We start from the raw sequence: 24,805 nt of genomic DNA on the forward strand, positions 1-24,805 counted from the left end.
GACAGGCCTTCAAGGGAGGTGCAGGCCTTGGGGGTGTGCAGGCCTTCGGGGGGTGCAGACCTTCAAGTGAGGGACAGGCCTTCGGGGGGGGTGCAGACCTTCAAGGGGGGGACAGGCAGGCAGGCCTTCAAGGGGGGACAGGCCTACAAGGGGGGGGACAAGCTACAAGGGGGGGACAAGCTACAAGGGGGGGAACAAGCTACAAGGGGGTGGGACAGGCCTTCAAGGGGGGGACAGGCCTTCAAGGGGGGGGACAGGCCTTCGGGGGGGTGCAGGCCTTCGGGGGGGTGCAGGCCTTTGGGGGGGTGCAGGCCTTCGGGGGGGGACAGGCAGACCTTTAAGGGGGGACAGGCCTTTGGGGGTGACCCTGGTTTAGAAGTACACGGAGGGAAGGGGGTGTTCAAAGAGACATGCATATGCCAAACTTTGGGGGGGGAAGAAATAATGGGTCTGAAAATAGAGGAGAGGGAGAGAGATGATGGACCATGGGATTTAGGGAGGGAAGGAACAGAAAGGGAGAGAAATTGGACACAAGGGATGGTGTGGAGGAGGGATTGAGATACTGGATAGGAGGGTAATTAGGAAAAGAAAGGGAGAGATGGTGGACTCTGGGGTGGTAGGGAAGGAGGGAGAGATGCCGGATGAAAGGATAGTTAAGAAAAGGTGGATCTGTGGAGGGAGATGAAAAAAAGGAAAGATACCAGACTTCCTGGGAAGGGAAGGGAAATGGAAAGGGAGGACAGAGTTGGCAGATGGATGGTTAGCATGCAGAAAGAAGGAGACCCTGGTAAGCAAGTTATCAGAAGAAAACCAGAGCCTTGGACCAACAAGATTTGAAATATAACCAGACAACAAAAGGTAGAAAAATTAATTTTATTTTCTGTTTTGTGATTATAATTTGTCAGATTTGAAATGTGTATCCTGCCAGAGCTGGTGTTGGACTGCAAACGTGAGCTAGGATTTAACAGAGAGAGGAAAAGTTCTTTTTGTTTCTTTATTTTATTTACACCACAGCGCCAGTGTGGTTAGGAGAAGCCAAAGGGGGGTGAAAAAGCTATAAAACCCACCGGGAGTTTTGAAAAAAATCACCCAACTGGGCAGGAAAATCAAATTGAAAAACCAATTCAATAGGCTGAATTGAATCAAAATTTTTTTTCCTGAATCTGGCAGCATTAGTTTGCGCTACTGTCTTAGACTTTAGGACCTGGGATTGGGGAGAGATGGCATCCTCAGTACTTTATAATGCAAGTGAAATGAGGATTTGGTCAGACTTTTGAAGGGTCTGCAGAAAAAAAATATTGTATAGGCCGGGGACATGAGACAGCAGGAAATGGGAACTTTTCTTCCTTCTATTTTTGTGAATGGAAAGGCTGAGGATGTCAGAGAGTTCAGTTAAAATATGTGCTTTATAAGAAAATATAATAATGTGTTTTATAAAGTTTATAGCATAGCTGGCCTACCCAGTGAGGTGTTCCTAGTGGTGATGGTGGCAGCATGTCAATGTGTTGAGAGGAAGAGGTGGTCTGGGAAATTCTGCTGAGCAAACTCCGGGCCCATTTCCACCCCCCAGTTAGTCCACTCCACTCAACTGGTTCACACACTGAGTGGGTCTTTGGGTGTTGTTTTGGGATCTCTTCCAGTGGTTTATCAATATCTCCTTCTGGTCCAAGGAAGGAAACTTTGTTATCCTTAGCATTGACCTACAGAATATGTTTGTAACAGCGCTGCTTGTGTGGCATTAGGCTATGTAGTGATCGAAAGAAAAAAACAGACCTTTGCACATTTTTGCACTATATGGAGATGCATTTTTGCACTATATGGAGATTCACATTTCCTGCACAGCTAAGTCCATGTGAAGTTACCTTGTGCTGTATTTGACATCTAGCAAGGTCTCTGTTTGAAAGGAAAGATCTAAACTTAAAAATGAAATGGCCAGAAGTTATGGTAAAAGCAGATAGTGTAGCTGGTTTTAAGAAAGATTTGGACAAATTCCTGGAGGAAAAGTCCATAATCTGTTATTAAGACATGGGGGAAGAGTCTGCTTGCCCTGGATCGGTAGCATGGAATGTTGCTACTCTTTGGGTTTTGACCAGGTATTAGTGTCCTGGATTGGCTACCATGAGAATGGGCTACTGGGCATGATGGACCATTGGTCTGACCCAGTTAGGCTATTCTTATGTTATGTTCTCATCTGTAAGGGCCTTTGTTTTCACTTCTTATTTTAATGTATTTTTTTTCTGGGAACTTATCAGTGTTTTTTATAATGGGAACAAAAATGGAAGAGAATTAATGTGTGTTGGATGAGGGGGTAACTAATTTCTTCAGCTAAATAATTCAATCACTTCAAACAGACATAGGAGAACTCATGCACCATTCACACACCCTCCAACCAAAAACGTCAAAAGAAAAAAACTGTTTGACAACCTCCTACCCATTCGAGCTGCAACACTCGACCCCCAACTCTACAACCAATTGACATCGACCACAGACTGCAAAACCTTCAAAAAGAAATAAAAACCCTTCTATTCAAAAAACACATAAAGCCGAACTAACACAATCAGAACTGTCCCAAGCATCACCTGCAACTACTCCATATGTACTTCTGATGTCATGACAATTCAGACATAATTTATGTTATGTTTGGAATATAAGAAAATTTTCACTGCCTGTTTCTATTCTGACCATTTATTCCGTTTCATGGTCATTACAAAAAATATTTTTTTACATGGGTGGGGGGGGGTGTCAAAAAATGATGGGCCCCGGGTGCCACATACCCTAGGTACGCCACTGAATAGAGGGCAGATGAATTACGCATGGAGATGTATTTGGAGTAATAGGTTGCTTTTGCGTTTTGTATGGAAAGTTTGTATTGCGTGGTTTTCCACAGTTGATGTAATCTGAGAGAGATCGATGACGTCTCCAGCCACATTCAAGAAATCGTAGTTGTCTGTGTAGTAGTGCTATTTCTTCACTGAACTATGGCTTTCTTTTTGAACTAGACCCGGCAAGTTGTTGTTTACTAGGGGCTAGGGGAAGCCTCAAATTTCAGATACTTAAACCCCTCCCTACCATACTTCATCATCAATCTTTCTTCCTATAAGCCAGGCTATAGGAGCTTGCCTTTTCTGCTCGTGAATTAGTTCGTGTAATTTCAGTCTTTGCGTTTGCGTTTTTTCATACTCGTGCAGCAGAGGTTCCCTGCAGGGACAGCTCTGACTCCGGGAAATTGCAGACCTTTGGGAAAAGTCTGTTTATCCCAGGACAAGCAGGCATGAATTCTCACTAGTGGGTGATGTCATCCGACAGAGCCCCGATACGGACGTCTCACAAGCATGTCTTTCTTGAAGAGACTCAGAAGTTTCGAGATGCCCGCACCGCGCATGCGCCAGTGCCTTCCCGCCCGATGGTCCGGGCATGTCTCCTCAGTTCTTTATCTTCCGCGGAGCTGAGAAGTTCAACTTCAAGTCTGCGCCCATTGAATCTGTTTTTTGCCTTCTATATTGCCACGGGTTGGGTTCTTTTGGCTCTCCCGTGCGTTTGTTTCTTTCATTGATTTCTTTTTAAAAAAAAAAAAAAAAAAAATTTTTCTTCCGACACCGGGTCGGCCGCATGGCTGGGGCCCCGCGCCTTCGACCTTGCGGCGGAGCTTTTCCGGCCTATGTCCCGGCCGATCACCGGTTTTAAAAAGTGTAGCAAGTGCCAGCGCGCGATTTCACTCACGGACCCACATCGACGCTGCCTCCAGTGTCTGGGTCCGGATCATTTTCCGAAATCGTGCCGGCCTTGCTCCACTTTGACGGCGCGAGCGTTTAAGCGCCGCAGCCTGCTGTGGGAGTCCATGTTCAAGATGGAAGCTTCGTTGGATCCTACAGCTTCGATATCGACTGGTGCTTCGACTTCGTCGACAAAGCCCTCTGCCTCCCTGGCTGCTTCGGGCCTTCTGAAACCTGCCTCGTTCACGCCGGTTTCGGCCTCATCCTCGGCGCTGGTGCCTTCCTCTGTCTCCTCGGAACAGGGACCGACCCCCATGGTTCCACCGGTGGTGCTTAAAGTGCCGAAGGCTGGCAAGCAGAAGCACGCTGCACCGAAAGAACGCGGAGACCGTGCGGAAGGGCCCCCGTTTGGTGCGGATCTCTCCATATCGGCTTCGTTGAAGTCCCTTCTGGAGGCTCAGTTTGTGAAACTCATGCACACCATGGGTCCCCGGCTGATTGCCTCGATCCAGGGTGACCTCCCGGTTCCGGTCCCGAGGGGCGGACCGCCCCCTCCTCCTCCTCCGCGCTGCTTGACCTCGTTGCTCGGCGTGGAGGAGCGGCGGGCGGTGTCCGGCTCATCGAGGCGGTCCTCGGTTGGTTACATGCCTCCCTTGGAGCCGATTCCTTCGAGGAAGGCACCTCCTGGAGAGATGCCTCCCTTGGAACCGATTCTCTCGAGAAAAGCCTCCCTTGGTGAACTACCTCCCTTGGAGCCTATTACTCTGCCCCATGACACAGTGTGGCGTCCACCTTCGAGGCCTCCCAGTTCTGGGCATAGCAGGGGGCAGGACGAGTTCTTCCGGACCCCCTATCAAGCCTGGGCGGCTTCTGGGGAGGCACCGAATCTTCCACCTCTTCGATCGACAACGTCGGGTCCTATCTGCTCCTTGGAGGCTTCTGGGGACCAGTATTCTCACAGACGGGCTCGATCCCCGTCCAGGCATCGAGAGGGGCATCGATCCAGGCATTCTTCGAGGCATTCCTCTCGACACTCGACAGTCTCGCCTCAGAAGAAGTTGCCCCGGATGGGATATTCTGCTTCGGCTGGGTCTCCTCCTCCGGGGCCGGAGTTCGAGGACCCTGAGGTTTTTTATTTGCCCTGTTGTTCGCAGGCCTCGGTGGAACCCAAAGCCTCGACTTCTTCTAGTCCTTCTCGAAGACCGGCGCTGGCGGACCAGCTGTCCTTTTCCTCATTTCTCAGACAAATGGCGGATGACATGGACATTACTCTCGATGCAGGGTCTCGATACTCAAAGGAGTATCTCGATACCATGCACTTGCCTTGTCCTCCGGCCGAGTCCTTACGTCTACCCTTGCAAAAGCTCCTCGATCAGACCTTCATGAGGTGCTTTGAGTCTCCTTACTCTATCCCTGCGGTCCCTGGAAAGTTGGATGTTCGGTACCGCACGGTGCATCATAAGGGCTTCGAGGGACCTCAGCTTTCTCATCAGTCCCTCTTGGTCGAATCCTCGCTCAAGCGATCTCATCCAGGCCAAGTATATGCTTCGGTGCCTCCGGGCCGCGAGGGCAGAACCATGGATAAGTTTGGACGACGCATCTATCAGAATGCTATGATGACATCTCGAGTCCTGAATTATAATTTCCACTTTGCCACCTATTTGGAATTTTTTCTACCTGTGCTTCGAAAGTTCACGCCATACATCGAGTCCCAGGCTCGATTTGAGTTTGAGGAAGTGGTTGCTTCGCTGTCCCAGCTTCGTCTTCAGTTGATGCAATCGGCCTATGATGCTTTCGAGCTCTCGGCCAGAGCAGCGGCCTGCTCTGTGGCGATGCGCCGGTTGGCCTGGTTGCGGACAATTGACATGGACCCAAATCTTCAGGACTGCCTGGCGAACATCCAGTGTGCTGGGGCGGATCTTTTCGACAAATCCATCGAGACAGTCACGAAGAAATTGTCTGATCATGAAAAGTCCTTCCAGTCCATTCTTAGGCCGAAGCCTAAGCCTCAGCAGTCTCGACCCTCTCGACCGCCATTGATCTATCAGCGGCGTTATCAGCCGAGGCAAGCTCCACCTGCAAGGCAACCTGCGAAGCGGCAGCCCCCCCAGAAGGCTCAGCAAAAGTCCCAGGCGTCTGCTGTCCCTAAGGCTCCTCAGCCTTTTTGACTGTCTCGTCGAGGGCATAACCAGTCTCGTTCTGCCTCCCCCTGTTTTTCCCATCGGAGGGCGCCTCCATCAGTTTTATCATAGTTGGGAGGCCGTAACCACCGACCGCTGGGTCCTTACTATCATCATGGAAGGATACTCTCTTCAGTTCCATCGGGTTCCTCCGGACCACCCTCCAAGAGAGTATCCTTCCAACTTGACTCAGACTGCCCTTCTTCTTCAGGAAGTTCAGGCTTTGCTCCGGCTTTGGGCCGTCGAACCGGTCCCGACGGACCAACTGAACCAGGGGTTTTACTCCCGGTACTTCCTTGTTCCGAAGAAAACGGGCGACCTGCGACCCATTTTGGACCTCAGGGTCCTCAACAAATTCCTAGTCAAAGAGAGGTTTCGCATGCTGACCCTTGCTTCTCTCTACCCCCTCCTCGAGCAGAATGACTGGTTATGCTCTCTGGATCTCAAGGAGGCCTACACTCACATTCCCATTCATCCGGCCTCTCGCAAATTTCTCAGATTTCGGGTGGGACATCTGCAGTATCGAGTGCTTCCATTCAGTCTGTCCTCGTCTCCCAGGGTCTTCACGAAGTGTCTGGTAGTGGTAGCTGCGGCTCTCCGGAACAAGGGTCTTCAGGTATTTCCCTACCTCGACGACTGGCTCATCAAGGCTCCTTCGGCCTCGGAGGTCATCTTGGCGACCTTGTCCACGATTCTGTTCCTGCAAAGTTTGGGATTCGAGATCAACTTTCCCAAGTCTCATCTGCACCCTACGCAGTCGCTTCCCTTCATCGGGGCGATCCTGGATACCATACGTCTCAGAGCATTTCTCCCTCCTCAGCGCATGGAGGCTCTTCTTCATCTCTGCCAGTCTATCTTCTCGCCAGTCCATCTCGGCGAGACACATGATGGTCCTCCTGGGCCACATGGCCTCTACAGTTCATGTGACACCGTTGGCCAGACTCCATTTCAGAATTCCTCAGTGAACCCTGGCATCTCAGTGGAGTCAGGTGTCTGATCCGTTGACTCGACACATCACCGTCACTCCTGCTCTTCGGCAGTCTCTACTTTGGTGGATGACCTCTTCGAATCTATCCAGAGGTTTGCTGTTTCATTCTCCTCCCCACCAGAAGGTTCTCACGACCGATTCCTAGACCTATGCCTGGGGAGCACATCTGGATTTGCTTCGCACTCAGGGATTCTGGACCGGTGCGGACAGACTCCATCAGATCAATCTTCTGGAGCTCAGGGCCATCTACAATGCTCTTCAAGCTTTTCAACATCTGCTTCACGACATGGTGGTCCTCATTCGCACAGACAACCAAGTCGCCATGTACTATGTCAATAAGCAGGGAGGCACGGGCTCGGCCTCCCTCTGCCAGGAAGCTCTCAGGGTCTGGGATTGGGCGGTTTGCCACAATGCCTTCCTCAAAGCTGTCTACATTCAGGGGAAGGAAAATGTCTTGGCGGACAACCTGAGTCGTCTTCTCCAGCCTCACGAATGGACACTCCATTCCAAGCCCCTTCATCAGATCTTTGCACAGTGGGGGACGCCTCAAATAGACCTCTTTGCGGCTCCCCACAACTTCAAGCTGCCTCAATTCTGCTCCAGGATCTACGCTCCTCATCGTCTCGAAGCGGATGCCTTTCTGCTGGATTGGGGGAATCGCTTTCTGTATGCGTTTCCTCCCTTTCCTCTCATTCAAAAGACTCTGGTCAAGCTGAAGTCCGACCATGCCACCATGATTCTGATCGCTCTTCGGTGGCCCAGACAGCCTTGGTTCTCCCTTCTACTACAACTCAGCAGCAGGGAGCCATGCCTTCTTCCAGTGTTTCCTTCACTGCTTACTCAGCATCAGGGATCTCTGCTTCATCCCAATCTGCAGTCTCTCCACCTGACAGCTTGGTTCCTCTCAACGTAACTCCTCACCAGTTTTCCCAGGCAGTGAGGGATGTCTTGGAGGCTTCCAGGAAGCCTGCTACTCGTCAGTGCTACTCCCAAAAATGGACTAGATTTTCTTCCTGGTGTGTTTCCAATTCTAAGGAGCCTCAGCGAGCCTCCCTATCCTCTGTATTGGACTATCTTTTACACCTGTCCCAGTCTGGTCTCAAGTCTACATCTATACGAGTCCACCTGAGTGCTATTGCGGCTTTCCATCAGCCTCTACAAGGGAAACCTCTTTCTGCTCATCCTGTGGTTTCCAGATTTATGAAAGGACTTTTTCATGTCAATCCTCCTCTCAAACCTCCTCCAGTGGTTTGGGATCTCAATGTTGTCCTTTCTCAGCTTATGAAACCTCCTTTTGAGCCTCTCAACAAGGCTCCACTAAAGTTTCTCACTTGGAAAGTGGTTTTTCTTGTGGCCCTCACGTCTGCTCGCAGGGTCAGTGAGCTTCAGGCCTTGGTGGTGGACCCGCCTTTCACAGTCTTCCATCATGACAAGGTGGTCCTCCGCACTCATCCAAAATTCCTACCTAAAGTGGTCTCTGAATTTCATCTCAACCAATCCATTGTACTTCCGGTGTTTTTTCCAAAGCCTCATTCTCATCCTGGAGAATCAGCTCTTCACACTCTGGACTGTAAACGTGCTTTGGCTTTCTACTTGGATCGCACCAAACCACACAGAACTGCTCCTCAACTATTCGTCTCCTTTGATCCAAACAAGTTGGGACGACCTGTATCAAAGCGCACCATCTCCAACTGGATGGCAACTTGTATCTCTTTCTGCTATGCCCAGGCGGGATTACCCCTTCCCTGTAAGGTCACCGCCCATAAGGTCAGAGCAATGGCAGCCTCTGTAGCCTTCCTCAGATCGACACCGATTGAGGAGATTTGTAAGGCTGCCACTTGGTCCTCGGTTCATACATTCACCTCTCAATATTGTCTGGATACTTTCTCCAGAAGGGATGGACAGTTTGGCCAAACAGTGTTACAAAATTTATTCTCCTAAATTGCCAACTCTTCCACCATCCCATTGAGGTTAGCTTGGAGGTCACCCACTAGTGAGAATACCTGCCTGCTTGTCCTGGGATAAAGCAGTGTTACTTACCGTAACAGTTGTTATCCAGGGACAGCAGGCAGCTATTCTCACGTCCCACCCACCTCCTCTGGGTTGGCTTCTCTGCTAGCTACCTGAACTGAGGAGACACGCCCGGACCATCGGGCGGGAAGGCACTGGCGCATGCGCGGTGCGGGCATCTCGAAACTTCTGAGTTTCTTCAAGCAAGACATGCTTGCAAAATGTCCATATCGGGGCTCTGTCGGATGACATCACCCACTAGTGAGAATAGCTGCCTACTGTCCCTGGATAACAACTGTTACGGTAAGTAACATTGCTTTCTGCAGGGTTCCCTGCTTGTAAGTAAGCCCTCTGGACAGCCTGCACATCAGATCTGGGCTCAGGGACCATTCCTTTGGGATCTAGCTCACCCCAGGTTCGTTTGCAAGTGGGTCGATCGCAGGCTGCGTGGTTCCATGGAGGCGCACCTGGGATTGGAGCCAGACTGCGTTCCTCTGCCATTGCAGTAAGCTAGGGAGTCCCATATGTGAGAATATGCTGCCTGCTTGTCCTGGGATAAAGCACAGTTACTCATCTGGAGACAGAAGGCAGATATTCTCACATCCCTCCCACCTTCGCTGGTTAGCTTTTTAGCTTGCTTATGAAACCGAGGTACTGCGAGCCTCAGCGTGCAGGAAGGCAGTCGCACATGCGTGTCACAGGCAGTCGCGAAGTTTCTTAAATCTTAAAAGTGATAGTTCACTTGTCATACTATCCGTACCAGGCTCCGTGGATGGCATCACCCATATGTGAGAATATGTGCCTGCTGTCTCCGTATAACACTTGTTACGGTAAATAACTGTGGTGGGCTCAAACCCCCCCCCCAAAAAAAAAAAGAATGAGGAAGGGGTAGGTCCCATACAGCTTTCCAGCCTAACAACACTTATCAAGCGAGTTTTGTTCTGTTATTGTATCCTTCAACAATTCCATATGGGGAGGCTAAATGTTTTGGGCAATAGCTTCTCTAATTTTGGTAACTATGTGAATTATTACAAAGTATAATCAGGCCTGCAAGGAGACCTGGTAATTAAATTATCAGCCTTTATAAGATTCAAAATTTAGATGACAAAGTCAGGAGAGTTCCAAACTGGAATTGTGCCCTGTAGCATTGTGGCTATGGCAAAGGAGGTAATGGATGGGGAGCAATTTTAATGTCCCCATCTCTTATGCTTTTTGTGGTCAAAGTGCTTGCACAGCCCTCAGAATAGCCCTGCCTAAAATGAGAGTGCAGGAAGCAAGCACTGTTGCAAGTCTGAACGTGCTTGGAATAGATTTAGAGGAAGCAGAGAGAGCGCATGTTGGTTTATGCATGAGAATTTGTATGCATATCTATTCAGGGTAGTAAAAAACAGGAAGATTCTCAATGTGACAGACTGTCATTTACTATGTTACCCTATGGGTTTTTAAGCTCTCCAGAATGAATATGCATGAGAGAGACTGACATACAGTGAAGGTAGTGCAGACAAATTTTCTCTCGGGCATTGTGAATTTCATGAAAATGTGACTGACTGGGTGTATCATGAGGACTGGGTTGAGAATTTGTTGCCCACTTTGTCTTTTTTTGCCTCCATGCTTTTCTCCACAAATCTGCACCCTTCAGTTTGTAATTCTCCTACCCCTTGCTCTGGTGAAACCAATTGTAGTACTCTCCCCAGGATAACTTCTGCCTTTTGGTACCATATGACTGTGCTGCTCATTATCCTGTCCTGGAGCTATGCTAGTATGAACACCAGTTCAAACTCCTTGAAAACCATGTCCTAGAATACTGAGATCAGAATTCAGGTTGGGATGTGCTCATTTCCAGCAAAATGTCCTGCTGAATACCGAGCCTTTTGCAAAATACTTATAATGACATGCAGGAGTGCATGTGTATTTGCTAGCACGTACAGCAGAAGAAGCTGTTTTACAAATGAGCACAATGAAAAATCAAGCAGCACAAACCCAATAATTTCCACTTTAGTAGTGGCAGTACTACAAATGGAAGCTGTGATTTTGCATCTTCCACATAGTGATGCTGCCTTCACATGTAGCTATCAAGTTTTACAAATTTAGATGTGTAAATGCAGCCAATTAAGTAAGGAGACTGCAGTTTTTATTTTGCTTCCTTCCGGAAGTGGAAATGGGAGATTATGGGGAATTTTTCCTTTAATCCCTCATGTAAAGCCCTGGCATAAATAAGCACTTTTTAAAATTTTGTGTTCCTTTAAGTTTGTGTAAAACTTATCCCCTCTTTTATGAAACTACGATAGCTGTTTTGAGTGTGGGGAGCCGCGCTGAATGGCCCGCACTGCTCCTGACGCTCATAGGAACTCAATGAGTGTCGGGAGCAGCGTGGGCCATTCAGCGCGGCTCCCCGCACTAGAAACTGCTATCGCAGTTTCGTAAAAGGAGGCCTAAGTAGGAATTTTTTCCCAAACATATGTGTTCTCTTTGTAAAATGAGGAATACACATATAGATTTTTGTCGCACTCAAGGTACTGTATGCCGAGACCCTAACCCCTTAATTTTTTAATAGTGTGGTTCTTCCTATTTATACTGAAATAATCATTATACTTATAAGCAATCTACAAATTTAAATACTTCTAAATTTGCAAATTTATGAATAATAAATACAGTGCAATAAAGAAAGCAATCTGTCTCTTTTAGTATTCAAAGTGTTATATCCTTTCTCAGCTACAATAAATATGATTTTGTCTATGTATTAATGAGAATGATTGTTTATAAGAGAGTACAATACTGAAGACTGAGAAATATTAGATTTCTAATACTTATAGAATTGTTTTTATTGTTATATGTAGAGTCTTAGACATCATAATCTCCTTTTAATCCCTTTATTGGGAGGATTTTCCCACTTAACAGTTGAACCAATGCTATCCAAAAATAAAAGGAGACATGATGGTTTTGTGTTTATTTTATCTTTTCCATGTCCTGTATGGCAGTGTCTGCATTCTTACAGTTCTTGAAATTTTATGATTTGAATTGGTATGACCGAAGCCTTTGTTTTGTGGATTGATCTCTGTAGTTAATATATAACTTCACTGTGTGTATTTGTATAAGGTAAAAAGGTAAGGTTTAGCTATGCAAACACTGAAGAAGACATGACGGGCATAATTAATGTTAAGACGATGCAAAAATTTTAAATAAAATATATTTTTAAATTTAAAGGTGTCAAGTTATGCAACACTCTTCGCTCAGGCTTTGCCTCGTGATGCCCATTCTACTCCTTACTACTATGCTAGGCCTCAGAGCCTGCAACTAAATTACCAGGACAGAAATACTCAGTCAACTCAGGCCTCCGGTAGTATGGGAACCAGCGGGATCAGCAGTATTAGCATGTATGCCTTGAATGGACCAACACCTACACCACAGACTTTCTTTCCAGGGTAAATTATTGATTCTTTATTTTTCTTGTTGTCTCTTATTATAGTACAGTGGAGCACCTTTTATCCAGAATGGTTGGGTCTAATGTCACCTCCTATCCCCATCTGCAGCCAATCTGCTTTATAAAAGTGCTAGGCTGCTTTAGTTTTTTTTTTCTTTGGTCAGACTTATGGATAAATTAGAGACAGGAGAGACGGTGTACTGGACAGTGTGAATGTAGATTAGTCCACAGGGGTACTGGTGGACCTTAAGTTGATACTAAATACAACTCCCCTCTACTCAGAAACACATTCCAAAGAAGAAGAGGATAAAGTGGAAATGAAAAGCAAAATCCCTGTCAGAGATAAGGGTTCAAAAACATCTTAGCTAAACCAATGTGAAGGCGTATAAAGGAAAATGCCTCAGAGCCCCCCCCCCTCCACACACACACACACACACACACAAACACCTGCTTGGGTGAAACAAATGATGGGAAAATTCTCTATTGGTGAATCTCGTCATAGGCATAAAAAACCTTTTACATTGGGAGATGTTACAAGCCTTAAGCAATGCAGGGAAAACATAGATTTAATATTTGAGCATTCTTAGCTGCATACTAACTTCATTCAAATAATCATGAAGAAGAAAAAACATGTTTATACTTATCCCACACAATGGTAGGTATATAGAGCAAGTGCCACATAGGAGCCAGCACATCCTGAAGCAGATGTTTCCAGCAAAATGTGTGTGTGTGTGTGTGGGGGGGGGGGGAGGCTCTGAGGCTTTTTCCTTTATACCCTTTCACATTGGTTTGTCTAAGATGTTTTTGAAGCCTTTGCTCTGAAAGGGATTTTGGTTTCTATTTCCACTTTATCCACTTCTTTGGAGTGTGTTTTTGAGTAGAAGGGAGTTGCATTTAGTATTATATTGTCCTTCCACACTTGTGTTTGTGGACCCTAAATTGATGCAATCTGTTGGTGTACTTCATTTTTTGTATATTGGGAGTTTCTGGATAATGAAAATCTGGATAAAGGGTGTTTACTGTATAGTAAAACCTTGCATATACATCAGTAAATATATAGTATACAGCGGTATACACAAGCTGCCTGCTTTTTTTAATAGTACAAATATAAAATCTGTAAAACAATGAAGAGAAAACAACAAAAAAAGTTTAATTAGGTGGTTCCTGTAATACTAACAATAAGAACGATCCTCCTTTGTGAGAGGAAACAACTGGTTGGCATCAGGATAAGCATATTCATACTAAGAATCAATAGTATAATTAGATCAAATAATAAAACTGTTTATTTATCATGAACATACCTCATATTCAGCTATGTAACCAGCCTTCTCATATTTCTATCTTGCTGTAAATATTTAGTACTAATGGCCTCACAGAAAGCTTGTTTGTATTGTGTTACAACATTTTGCCTTATGCTAAGCCAATATGCAGTGTGTACACAAATGAAAATTTCTCCTATTTACAAAATAATTATATTACAGTACTTAAAACAAATCTAAGTAGTTTGTTTTCTTTTGAAATTTGTAAGTTCTTCCTTTCACTAGGGGGCAAGCCTCCTCCTGAGGTTCTATGCAGGAATGGAAAAGGGGGGTTGGTGACTTTTGCTTTGCTTGGGGAGAGCATGAAAAAACTACAACCCAGGGCCACATATAGATAACAGGATTCTGGTGGATAGGGGAAGGTAAGTTTAAAGGCTAAGCTGTAGGGAAAATAAAAGACCAAAAGTTGTGGGTACCAGTGGGTATGTTTAAATAAGACACATTTATTTGTGACTTCCATAAATGAAATATTTTCAGTCCATAAGAAAATCAAGCAAAAATCATTGTTGAAGACAAAGTAGTTGAATGGATGGACTTGGAATTCAAAGTATTTACACCTGGAGCACTCCTTTAAAATTCTTTTTTGTGGGACTCAAGGTAGGTACTTCACTTCTCTCTGCTCTTGTCTTATCTGGTTTTCTTGGTAGGACACTGCAGTACAGACCTTCAAATAACATATTATGAAAATAAGCCAACCAGTTTATATACTCGGGACAATAAGAGAACATAAAAACTCCTTTATTGTATTCAGTATACTCTAATATAAACCCATCTGAAAATAAACTGAGGTGACCTTTTCCCCAAAATTGAGGAAAAAGGTTGACTTGAATATAAACAGAGATTAGAAATTTGGGTAATCTGGTTAGCCAGTCTACAAAGACTAGACATCCTTGCCATATTAACACAATTTTTAAAACTTTAAATATTTTTATTAGTGTAATTAGCGCAAAACCACACAAGTACAATAACAGCAGTTTAAACAATATCTTTTTAGATAAACAATCCTTCCACCATAATCCCCCCTTCCCCAAGTTTTAGCATATTTATTAACTTCACAATGTAGCTTTCAGTCATTAAAAATGATTTAAAATCCTTCAGAGCAGGGTTTCTCATCATCAGAATTCTCAAACAGACAGTGGAAGTCAGCTTCTGTGATGTTATCAGCATAGACATTGTCGTTATCATCATTGCTGCTATTCTCATAAAGCACATCATCTTCACTACCATCAATGGCATTGCTTAAACCACATTTTATGAAAGCATATTGAACCATATTTTATCCTTAGACAAGCAGGCAGCATATTCTCATAAATGGGTGATGTCATCCATGGAGCCCCGGCACAGACAGTAAAAAGTATAGTATCACTTTAATCTTTAGTACGCTTTTTAGATTGCCTGCACCGCACATGCGCAAGTGCTTTCTCACCCAATACCATCAGTTTTTCATTTTCTGCGGAGTGAAGAAGACATATCTCTTGTTTCTCCATCAAGTTGTCTTACCGCTTTTGGTTTATAATAAACTTTTTCAATTTTTCAAGTTCTTCTCTCTATACTTGTCTCTTCTTTTGAAAATAAGTAAAGTAAAGTAAAAGAAAAAGTAACTTGGACTTTCTTCAAACTTCGTTCAAAGTTCAACAGCCTTCACAATTCCATCCTTACTTACTTAGGTGATCGTCGATGGATTTTCAGCCTTGTTTCTACTCTACCACGACTCGCCCTCTTTGACTGTATTTGACTCTGGAGCTATAGATTGCCAGAAGATAAACACTATTAACTAATGCCAAAGTTTTTTTTTTTTTTTTTCTTTTGTTTCTTTCTTTTGACATATAGGTTTGGAATAGGACTTCAGTGACTGGGACTTGCCGGTACCGGTAGACATCAATACCTCCATCTACTTGCATCAGTGGCATATTAGCATCGACTCCGGTTGATGTATACCTTTCTGTACTGATGTTTATTCCATACCTTCATTGGTGGCATATTAGCATTGAGTCTATTTGACGCATGCCTTCTGTACTGATCTTTTAACCATGTCGATGCAGATGTAGCGCAGTGACATAGATACTTCCTTCTCAGTGCTTTGGTAGCATATTAGCATCGACTCCGGTTGATGCATGACTTTCGGTGTCAATATTTTAACCAACAAACATTCTGAAAAGAAATCAAAACCTTGCTTTTCAAAAAAATTCATCCAAATATCTTAACCCCCCATCCCCATACTCCCAGATAAATTCTCCCCTAAAACCCCCACATAGAATACCTCTTCCTCCCCAAAACACCTACCAAGTAAACAGATCCCTGAAATATATTGTAATCTTACTCTAACTGTAATCTATTTGTTATATCGCACAGTTATTCATTGTCAATTTACTTTCCAATTTGTAAGTTCCTTCGGAATCTATCCAGCTATCTCTCCTCTGTTGTAAAAAAAAACCCAAAACTCGATGTATCTTCACTGGAAATGTCCAGTCAACTCTTTTTGTAATCCGCCTTGAACTGCAAAGTATAGGCGGAATAGAAATCCCTAATGTAATGTAATGTAACCACGTTAACACAGATGCATTGCAGTGGATACTACCCTGCCAATTAAGCATTAATAATAATAATAATAATAATTTATTCTTGTATACCGCCATACCCAAGAAGTTCTAGGCGGTTCACATCCGTTAATTAAGATCCGCGATGACACACGGATTTACAAAATTTTGACAAAGTTACAAGCAACGAAGAAGGGAGCGTGGGGACGCTTTAACAGAGTTTTATCAAAAGTACAAGCAGCATCGAAGGTAGGGATGGAAGGTAAGAGAAAATGAGAGAGGAGACCAAGTATAGGGGGAGGAGGAAGGGGGAGAGCAGTAGGAGCAGTGTGAGAGTGGGGAAGGGGTAGTTGCAGGTGGAAAGGGATTATAGGACCTGTTCGCGGAAAAGGTGCGTTTTGAGTAGTTTTATGAAGCTAAGGTAGGTAGGGGCCTCGAGTATCAATTGGGCTAGCCAAGGGTTCAGCTTAGCCGCCTGGTAAGCAAAGGTTTTGTCAAGGAATCTTTTGAGGTGACATAATTTTATGGAGGGGAAGACGAACAACTGGATTCTGCGGGAGTTTTTGTTGGTGAGATTCAGAGTGAAATGTTGATTGAGGTAACTAGGTAAAAGGCCAAAAGCTGTTTTGTAGCAGAAGCAGGCGAATTTGAAGAAGACTCTGGATTCGAAAGGCAGCCAATGCAGTTGGTGGTAGAAAGGAGTGATGTGGTCCCATTTGTTCAGGCCGAATATGAAGCATTTGATGCATGGTTTCTGAGTGATACAGGTTATCGTTTCTGAAGCGCATCACCATTTCAGGCACTCATGCTTCGAAGCCTGTGACACCTTCGATACCATGTGATGTTGCATGGTCATGGTGCCGCCTCTTCATTGATGAACATCGGTGCAGGTTATTAGTTGAAGTACAGAGCCTCCTCTTTATACATCAATCTGCATCAGTACCGAGCCATGCTAAGCGTAGCATATTCAACGATAGTACTTTCACCAGATTCTTCTTACATCATAGCATCAATGATCGATCCTATATGCATTATTGCCTTGCATGTAGCAGTTTCTCTTTAATACTATGGTGTCTACATTGGTGGTCCCTCTCTGGGATACATAATCGAGGATTAACTCCACATCACTACCTATGTTTCCTATGCAGGTTATGTCTCCTCTTGGGTGTACATCTTTGTTGAGGTATTCTACCCCTTGACACCCTGTAGCACCATTGCTACCAGCTCAGTCTTGGGTATCGGTGCAGGATATCCCTGTGATACCATTGATACCTGCTCAGTCTTAAGTATCGGTGCGGGACATAGATTCCAGTGTCGGTTCCATTTCAGCTTCTATTCTTCAAGTCATCGTTGCCGTTCATCTTTGGAGCATCTGTCTGTATCCAGAGGATATTGTTCCCAATCCCAACATTGGCGATCAACTTCATCAGAGCATCAAACATCATTGGAGCCTTGTCGTCTGTCTGCACTTAAAAAATGTTCAGGTTCACAATAAATCTCTTACTGAGCATCCTCTTGTTTCATGGTTTAAGAAAGGACTTTTCAATATCAACCCACCTCTTCAACTGCCTCCGGTGGTTTGGGATATTAATGTTCTTCTCATCAGTCTTATAAAACCTTCATTTGAGCCAGTGTTTTGTATTCATCTTAACTATTTTACTTGGAAAGTGGTATTTTTCATCTCCATCACTGTTCCTTTCTATATTAATTCTTGTAAACCGTGTCGAGCTCCACTTTTGTGGAGATGATGCGGTATATAAACTTAAGGTTTAGTTTAGTTTAGTTTAGTTCTGCACCTTGTGTGAGTGATCTCAAGTTTCTTAATTTCCAGCAGTTTTGTACTTATCTTCCTATGGACGGCGTGTGCAGTGAATCACACGCTGCTGCGTAGCTCACCTGGAATCTTCTCTCCGACTTCAGAGGGAAGGCTTGTAGGCCATCCACGTGCAGCGCGCACTGTCCCTGCATAGAGTTGCTGCTGGGGGAGGATGGAGCGAGTCCGGCTCCAATAAAGTAACAGGGTCGACTTTGGGAGTGGGCCAGCAGGCAGGTAGAGAGGAAGAGATTCCCAGCAGGGGCTGGGCGGTAGTGCTACCCTATTCAAATTGATTCACTGATTCAATTTGTTAAAAATAAAATTGTCCTCCCGATTTGGTGACTAACCCCACCCCCGTGCCTTCAGGTCTCCTAAAGCAGGAGCGACAGTTCTGCCTCTTGCTGGCTTTCCACTGCTGCTGATGCTCCTGCTTTAGGGGGTGAGGGGGAGGGGCAGTTGGGAAGTTCTATAGTGTCCTCCGGCTTCCCCTCCTGGCCTCCCGCTCTTACCTAAATTACCGCAGCCTACAGAGAGGATCACCAGTGCTGTAGCGATTCTTACAGGCTGCCATCATCCTCAGCAGCAAGTTTCCTCTGCCACGATCCTGCCCCTGATATCAGAAGAGGGGCGGGACTGCGGCAGAAGGAACATGCTACGGAGGCCGAAGGCAGCCTGCAAGGATCACTACAGCACCGAAGATCCTCTCAGCAGGCTGCGGTAATTAGCTGAAACCTCAGGAGGCCAGGGGGAAGCTGGGGGAACATGCAGGCCTTTTGAGGGGGGACAGGCCTTCAGGGGAGGGGGGCCCTGGTGTAGAAGTACATGGAGGGAGGGTGGGAAGGGGTTTCAAAGAGACGTGCATATACCGTACTGGAGAGAAGTTGGACACAAGTGATGGTGTGGAGTGGGGTAGGGGATAGAGATACTGGATAGGAGGGTAGTTGGGAAGAGAAAGGGAAAGCTGGTGGACCCTGAGATGGTGGGGAAGGAGGGAAAGATGCAGGATGAAAGGGTAGTTGAGAAAAGGAAAGATAGTGGATCTGGGGATGGTGGGATCCATTACTGCAGCTGCGGGGATGGAGACAAAAAAAAAAAAGGATGTTAGACCTCGGGGGGAGGGAGGGAAATGAAAGGAGAGGACAGAGATGAAGGTTAGCACAGAGAAAGAAGAAAGAAGGACCAACATAATTTGAATAATAATCAGACAACAAAAGATAGAAAAAATAATTTTATTTTCTGCTTTGTGATTACAATATGTCAGATTTGAAATGTGTATCCTGCCAGAGCTTGTGTTAGACCGCGAACGTGAGCTAGGATTTAACAGAGAGAGGAAAATCTTTTTTGTTTGGTTATTTTGTTTACACCACAGCGCCGATGTGAGTAGGAGAGGGCAAAGGGGATGAAGAGGCTATAAAATAAACCCACCAGTTTGTTTGAAAAAAACACCGAATTGGGCAGCAAAATTGAATTGAAACGAAAAATCAATTCAATAGGCTGAATCAAATCGAAAAATCGATTCAATAGACTAAATCAAATCAAATTGAAATTTTTTCCCCTGAATCGGGCAGCACTAGTGAATAGGAAGAGATCCATGGTGACGCCTGTGTCTTCTGTGGACAGGTTGGCTTTGGGAGAGGAAGGGGTGTGTGCTGGCGGACAGGCAGGGATCCCCGTCAATGCCTGTGTTTCTGTGGATGGGTTGGCTTTGGGTGGGGGAGGGTGGGTGGGTGGGGCAGGCAGGGATCCCCGGCATGCAACTTAAAGGGTGGGGAGTGTGGCAGGGGCAGGCAGGGATCCCCGGTATGCAACTTAATTTTGGGACAAAGCTGGAAGGCAGGGAGGGGACACAAACTCGACACTGAAGGAAGGGGCATGAATGTGGGACACAGAAGGGAGGGAATAGAAAGGGAGAACTGATGGGCATCAGTGGGTGAATGAGAGATGGTGCACATGGAGAATGGAAAAAAGGAAAATTGGGCATATAGAGAGAGAGGAGAGAGAGTTAGAGATGCATGAGGAAGAGGATGAGAGGAAGAAATGCTGGATATGGTGGTGGAGAGGGCAGATTGAAGGGGATGCAAGGGGGAAGAATGTTGGACACAGTGATGGAGGGAGAGATGTGGCATTGTGCTGGAGAGCGGTGAGTAGAAGGAGAAATGGACATGAGGCTGGTTGGCAGTGGTGAAAAATGCTGCTTATGATCCGGGGATGAGAAAGGGAGAAATGTTGGATGTGGCAGTAGAGGGAGTGGGAGAGATGCCTGGATCTCTCAAGACAGATGGACAGTAAGAGAGAGAGAGGGAGACTCATTGCCAATAGGGGTGGAGGAGAGAGGAAGAAAAGTTGGACTCATGGAGGGACAGAGAGAGAGAGAGATGTTGGTTGTAGAAGGGAATGGGGGGTCTGGAGGAGAGGAAGCGTGCAGGAGGCAGAAAGAAAGAGATATTGGATGCATAATCAGAAGGAAATTCAACCAGAGACTCATGAAATCACCAGATAACAAAGTTAGGAAATATAATTTTATTTTCAATTTAGTGATCAAAATGTGTCAGTTTTGTGAATTTATATCTGGTGTCTATATTTTGCTTTATATTTGTCTATTTTTCTATAGTTGTTACTGGTTGCATATTTTAAAGTCATTTGCCTTGACCTCTGAAAAAAAACCCTGAATAAAAATGATATTTAACATTTCTCTGCGTACAGTGTGCGTTGTATTTTTTTAATTTTGTAGTTATCATTATGTATTAATAAGATTATATTGTGTGCATATGAAAAATGGATGGAAGAAATTGCGTTACAATTAGTACAATTTGTCTGTTTTACATTTCCTTCTGCTAAATTATGTTGTTACAAAAGATTTCTGGAGAGAACTCTGTATTTTCAAGCTGTCAAATTAAATGATTGGTTCGGTAAAATTATGCTAGGATCCTCTTCTTATCTTGATTTTAGAAAACTATTGAAGACCCAAATGTTTGAAAAATTTGTATCCTAACTGGTTGTTTCGTTTAATAATTCTATGCTTCTATCATGCAATGTATCTTCTTTTAAATTGTATTTTTACTTTATCCCAGGACAAGCAGGCATGTATTCTCACTAATGGGTGACGTGATCCAACGGAGCCCCGATGCGGATGCTTCTTTGAAGAAAACTCGAAGTTTCGAGTCGCCCACACCACGCATGCGCGAGTGCCTTCCCGCCCGATGCACCGAGCATGTCTCCTCAGTTCTTACTTTTCCGCGGAGCTGAGAAGTCCGTCTTTGACTCTCTGTGCAAAGTTCCTTCGCTTGTGCCTTCTAAGTCCGCGGTTTTGATTTTAATTGATCGTAATCGCTGATTTTCATCGTGTTTTATTGTTTAAAAAAAATAAAAATTTCTTCGTACTGTTCGACCGGGCAGGCCACGTGGCCGCAGCCCCGCGGCTTCGATCTTGCGGCGGAGCTTTTTCGGCCTATGTCCCGGCCTATCACCGGTTTTAAAAAGTGTGACAAGTGCCAGCACGCGATTTCGCTAACGGACCCTCATCGACGCTGTGTTCAGTGTCTCGGGCCTGAACACATCCCGAAATTATAGAAACATAGAAAATGACGGCAGAAAAGGGCTGTAGCCCACCAAGTCTGCCCATTCCAAATACGCGCCCCCCCCCGATTTCACTCCCATGTGAATATCCCATTTTCTCTTAAAATCTAACACGCTGCTGGCCTCAATCACCTGCAGTGGGAGTTTGTTCCAATGATCCACCACTCTTTCAGTGAAGAAGTACTTTCTGGAGTCGCTATGAAACTTCCCTCCCCTGATTTTCAGCGGATGCCCTCTGGTGATCGAGGGTCCCATGAGACAGAAGATATCATCTTCCGACTCGATACGGCCCGTGATGTACTTAAACGTTTCAATCATGTCTCCCCTCTCTCTTCGTTCCTCAAGTGAGTACAGCTGCAATTTATTCAGCCTTTCTTCCTTTTGTGAGATCCTTGAGCCCCCAAGACCATCCTAGTGGCCATTCGCTGAACCGACTCGATTCTCAGCACATCCTTCCGGTAGTGTGGTCTCCAGAATTGAACACAATACTCCAAATGAGGTCTCATCATGGACCTGTACAGCGGCATCATGACTTCAGGTCTCCTGCTGACAAAACCTCTACGGATACAACCCATCATTTGCCTTGCCCTGGAGGAAGCCTTCTCCACTTGATTGGCAGCCTTCATGTCATCACTAATGATCACCCCTAGATCACGTTCCGTCGTGGTCCTGGCCAAGGTCTCACCATTTAGTACGTAAGTTCTGCGCGGGTTTCTCTTACCTAGGTGCATTACCTTACACTTTTTAGCATTGAAGCTTAGCTGCCAAGTTGCTGACCACCGTTCCAGCAGCAGTAGGTCCTGTGTCATATTATCAGGCAAAATGCTTTTACCTACTATGTTGCAAAGTTTGGCGTCGTCAGCGAACAGTGATACCCTTCCTCTAAGTCCTTGGGTCATATCTCTTATTACATTACATTACATTACATTAGTGATTTTTATTCCGCTTGTACCTTGCGGTTCAAAGCGGATTACATAAGAAGAGAACTGGACATTTCCAGGATGGTACATGACAATAGAGAATACAGTTTGAGGATAGAGACTTAATAACAGAATGATAGTAAAGACTTAATAACATCGGAAGATGTTTTGGACGGCAGTGTTTTGGTTTCTTGGGGGATGGGGTGAGGGAGGTTAGGTAGATTGTATATGCTTTTTGAACAGCAGTGTTTTGATTTCTTTACGGAATGTCTTGAGGTCTGATGTTGTGGTTAACAATCTGGTGATGGACGGTTCGAGTTTTGCAGCATGTGTTGCCAGGAGGCTATCATAAAGCTTTTTGCGGTGAGTACCCTTGAGTGGTGGGTATGTGAATGATGTCAGTTTTCTTCTTGTTCTGGTTGGAAGGTTACGGTTTAGGCGGTCATTTAGGTAGGTGGGTGCAGTACCGTTAATTACTTTGAAGAGTAGACAGTATAGTATGAATAAGTTGAATAGAATTGGGCCCAAGACTGAGCCCTGCGGCACTCCACTGATCACGTCTGACGTTTTGGATGGGGTACCATTTACCATCATCCTCTGAAGTCTACCGCTCAGCCAATCCCCAACCCATGTAGTTAGAGTGTCCCCTAATCCTATCGATTTCAGCTTGTTCAATAACCTTCGGTGTGGGACGCTATCAAAAGTTTTACTGAAGTCCAAATATACTACGTCCAGTGACTCTCCGGCATCCAGTTGTCTAGTAACCCAGCCAAAAAAGCTAATTAGATTAGATTGGCAGGATCTGCCCTGGGTGAATCCGTATTGGTGGGGATCATGTAGGTTTTCCTCGTCTAGGATTGTGTCAAGATTCCGTTTGATCAGTGTTTCCATGAGCTTGCTCACTATAGACGTGAGACTCACTGGTCTGTAGTTTGCTGTCTCTGTCCTGCAGCCCTTTTTGTGGAGTGGGATGACGTGCCGGCTTTGCTCCACACTCACTGCATGTGCTTTCAAGCGCCGTTGCGTCCTGTGGGAATCGCTCTTCATGGAATCCTCGACGGATCCGTCGACTTCAAAGGGACCCGCACCCTCGACATCATCCGCAACTCCACAGCCTTCCAGCTCTGCGGCGTCGAGTCTCATCAAGCCCGCCTCGTTTGTTCCGGCTCAGACTCCAGTGCCTACTGCGATGCCTTCCTCAACCTCCTCAGGTCAAGTAGCCCAGCAGTCCATTCCCCCAGTAGTGTTGAAAGTGCCCAAGGCCTCGAAGTCCAAGCACTCACACAATGCTCCGAGGGAACGTGAGGCCAGCGCAGGTGGTCCCATTTCAGATGTGGATCCATCCTTGCCGGCCTCGTTCCAGACCATGTTACAGAAGCATTTCATCGAGCTCTTTACCACGATGGGGCCTCAGCTTCTCTCCCAAATCCAGCCTGAGCACGCAGAGGCCTCCCGTGAGGTCGAGCCGCCTCCAGTGCCTCAGTGGGGAATACACTCTCAACAGGGAGCAGAGACTCTGTGAGTTTCCGGTCTGGCAACAATGCATTCATTGCAAGAAGCAGAGTCTTTGCCCATGCCACCTTTGGAGCCAAATCATTCAATGCAAGGAGCAGAGTCTTTGCGAGTGCCTCCGTTGGAGCCGATCACCCCGACGGGGTTCGAACCTCTATGGCAGCAACCCCTGCTTCGATCGACCGCTTCCAGCCCCATCCACTACCTGGGGGCCTCAACGAAGCCTGCCTCGCCCCGTCCATCAAGGCCAATCTCTCGACACCGATCGAGGCATTCCTCGAGACACTCATCCAGGCATGCCTCGCCTCGGCAGAAGCAAGCATACCTGGAGTATTCACCTCCAACGATGCCAGAACTCGAGGAAACAATGGGATCTATCTCACCATCTCGATCCCTGTCCCCAGCGGATCCGGAAACCTCAACCTCATCGAGCCCATCACGAAGCCAGGCAACGGCAGACCAACTGTCCTTCTCCTCGTTCCTTCGGCAGATGGCTGAGGACATGGACATCCCACTGGATACGGGTTCCAAATTCTCAAAGGAATACCTGGAGACTATGCGCCTCCCTCAACCACCCGCTGAGTCCCTTATGCTTCCGTTGCACAAGCTTCTGGACCAGACCTTCGCTCGATGCCTCGAGACACCTTACTCTATCTCCGCGGTCCCGAGTAAACTGGACACCAGGTACCGCATGGTCCATCGTAAAGGGTTCGACAGCTCTCAACTCTCCCACCAGTCCCTGTTGGTGGAGTCATCATTGAAGCGATCCCATCCCTCCCAGGTCTACGCCGCCGTCCCACCTGGCAGAGAAGG

General features: G+C 45.9%; 1 protein-coding gene across 2 annotated transcripts in view; it reads left to right on the top strand.

Moving 5' to 3' along the window:
* TUBGCP3 (tubulin gamma complex associated protein 3) overlaps nt 1-24,805 on the top strand; it is a 323,260-nt gene that overhangs the window by 37,905 nt on the left and 260,550 nt on the right. For both annotated transcript variants that reach the window (XM_033948055.1, XM_033948053.1), the window contains exon 5: nt 12,096-12,313. In XM_033948055.1, coding sequence (XP_033803946.1) covers nt 12,096-12,313 — 218 coding nt within the window. The remainder of the gene's footprint in view (nt 1-12,095; nt 12,314-24,805) is intronic.

Source organism: Geotrypetes seraphini, chromosome 6, assembly GCF_902459505.1.
Source record: "Geotrypetes seraphini chromosome 6, aGeoSer1.1, whole genome shotgun sequence".
NCBI lineage: Eukaryota > Metazoa > Chordata > Amphibia > Gymnophiona > Dermophiidae > Geotrypetes > Geotrypetes seraphini.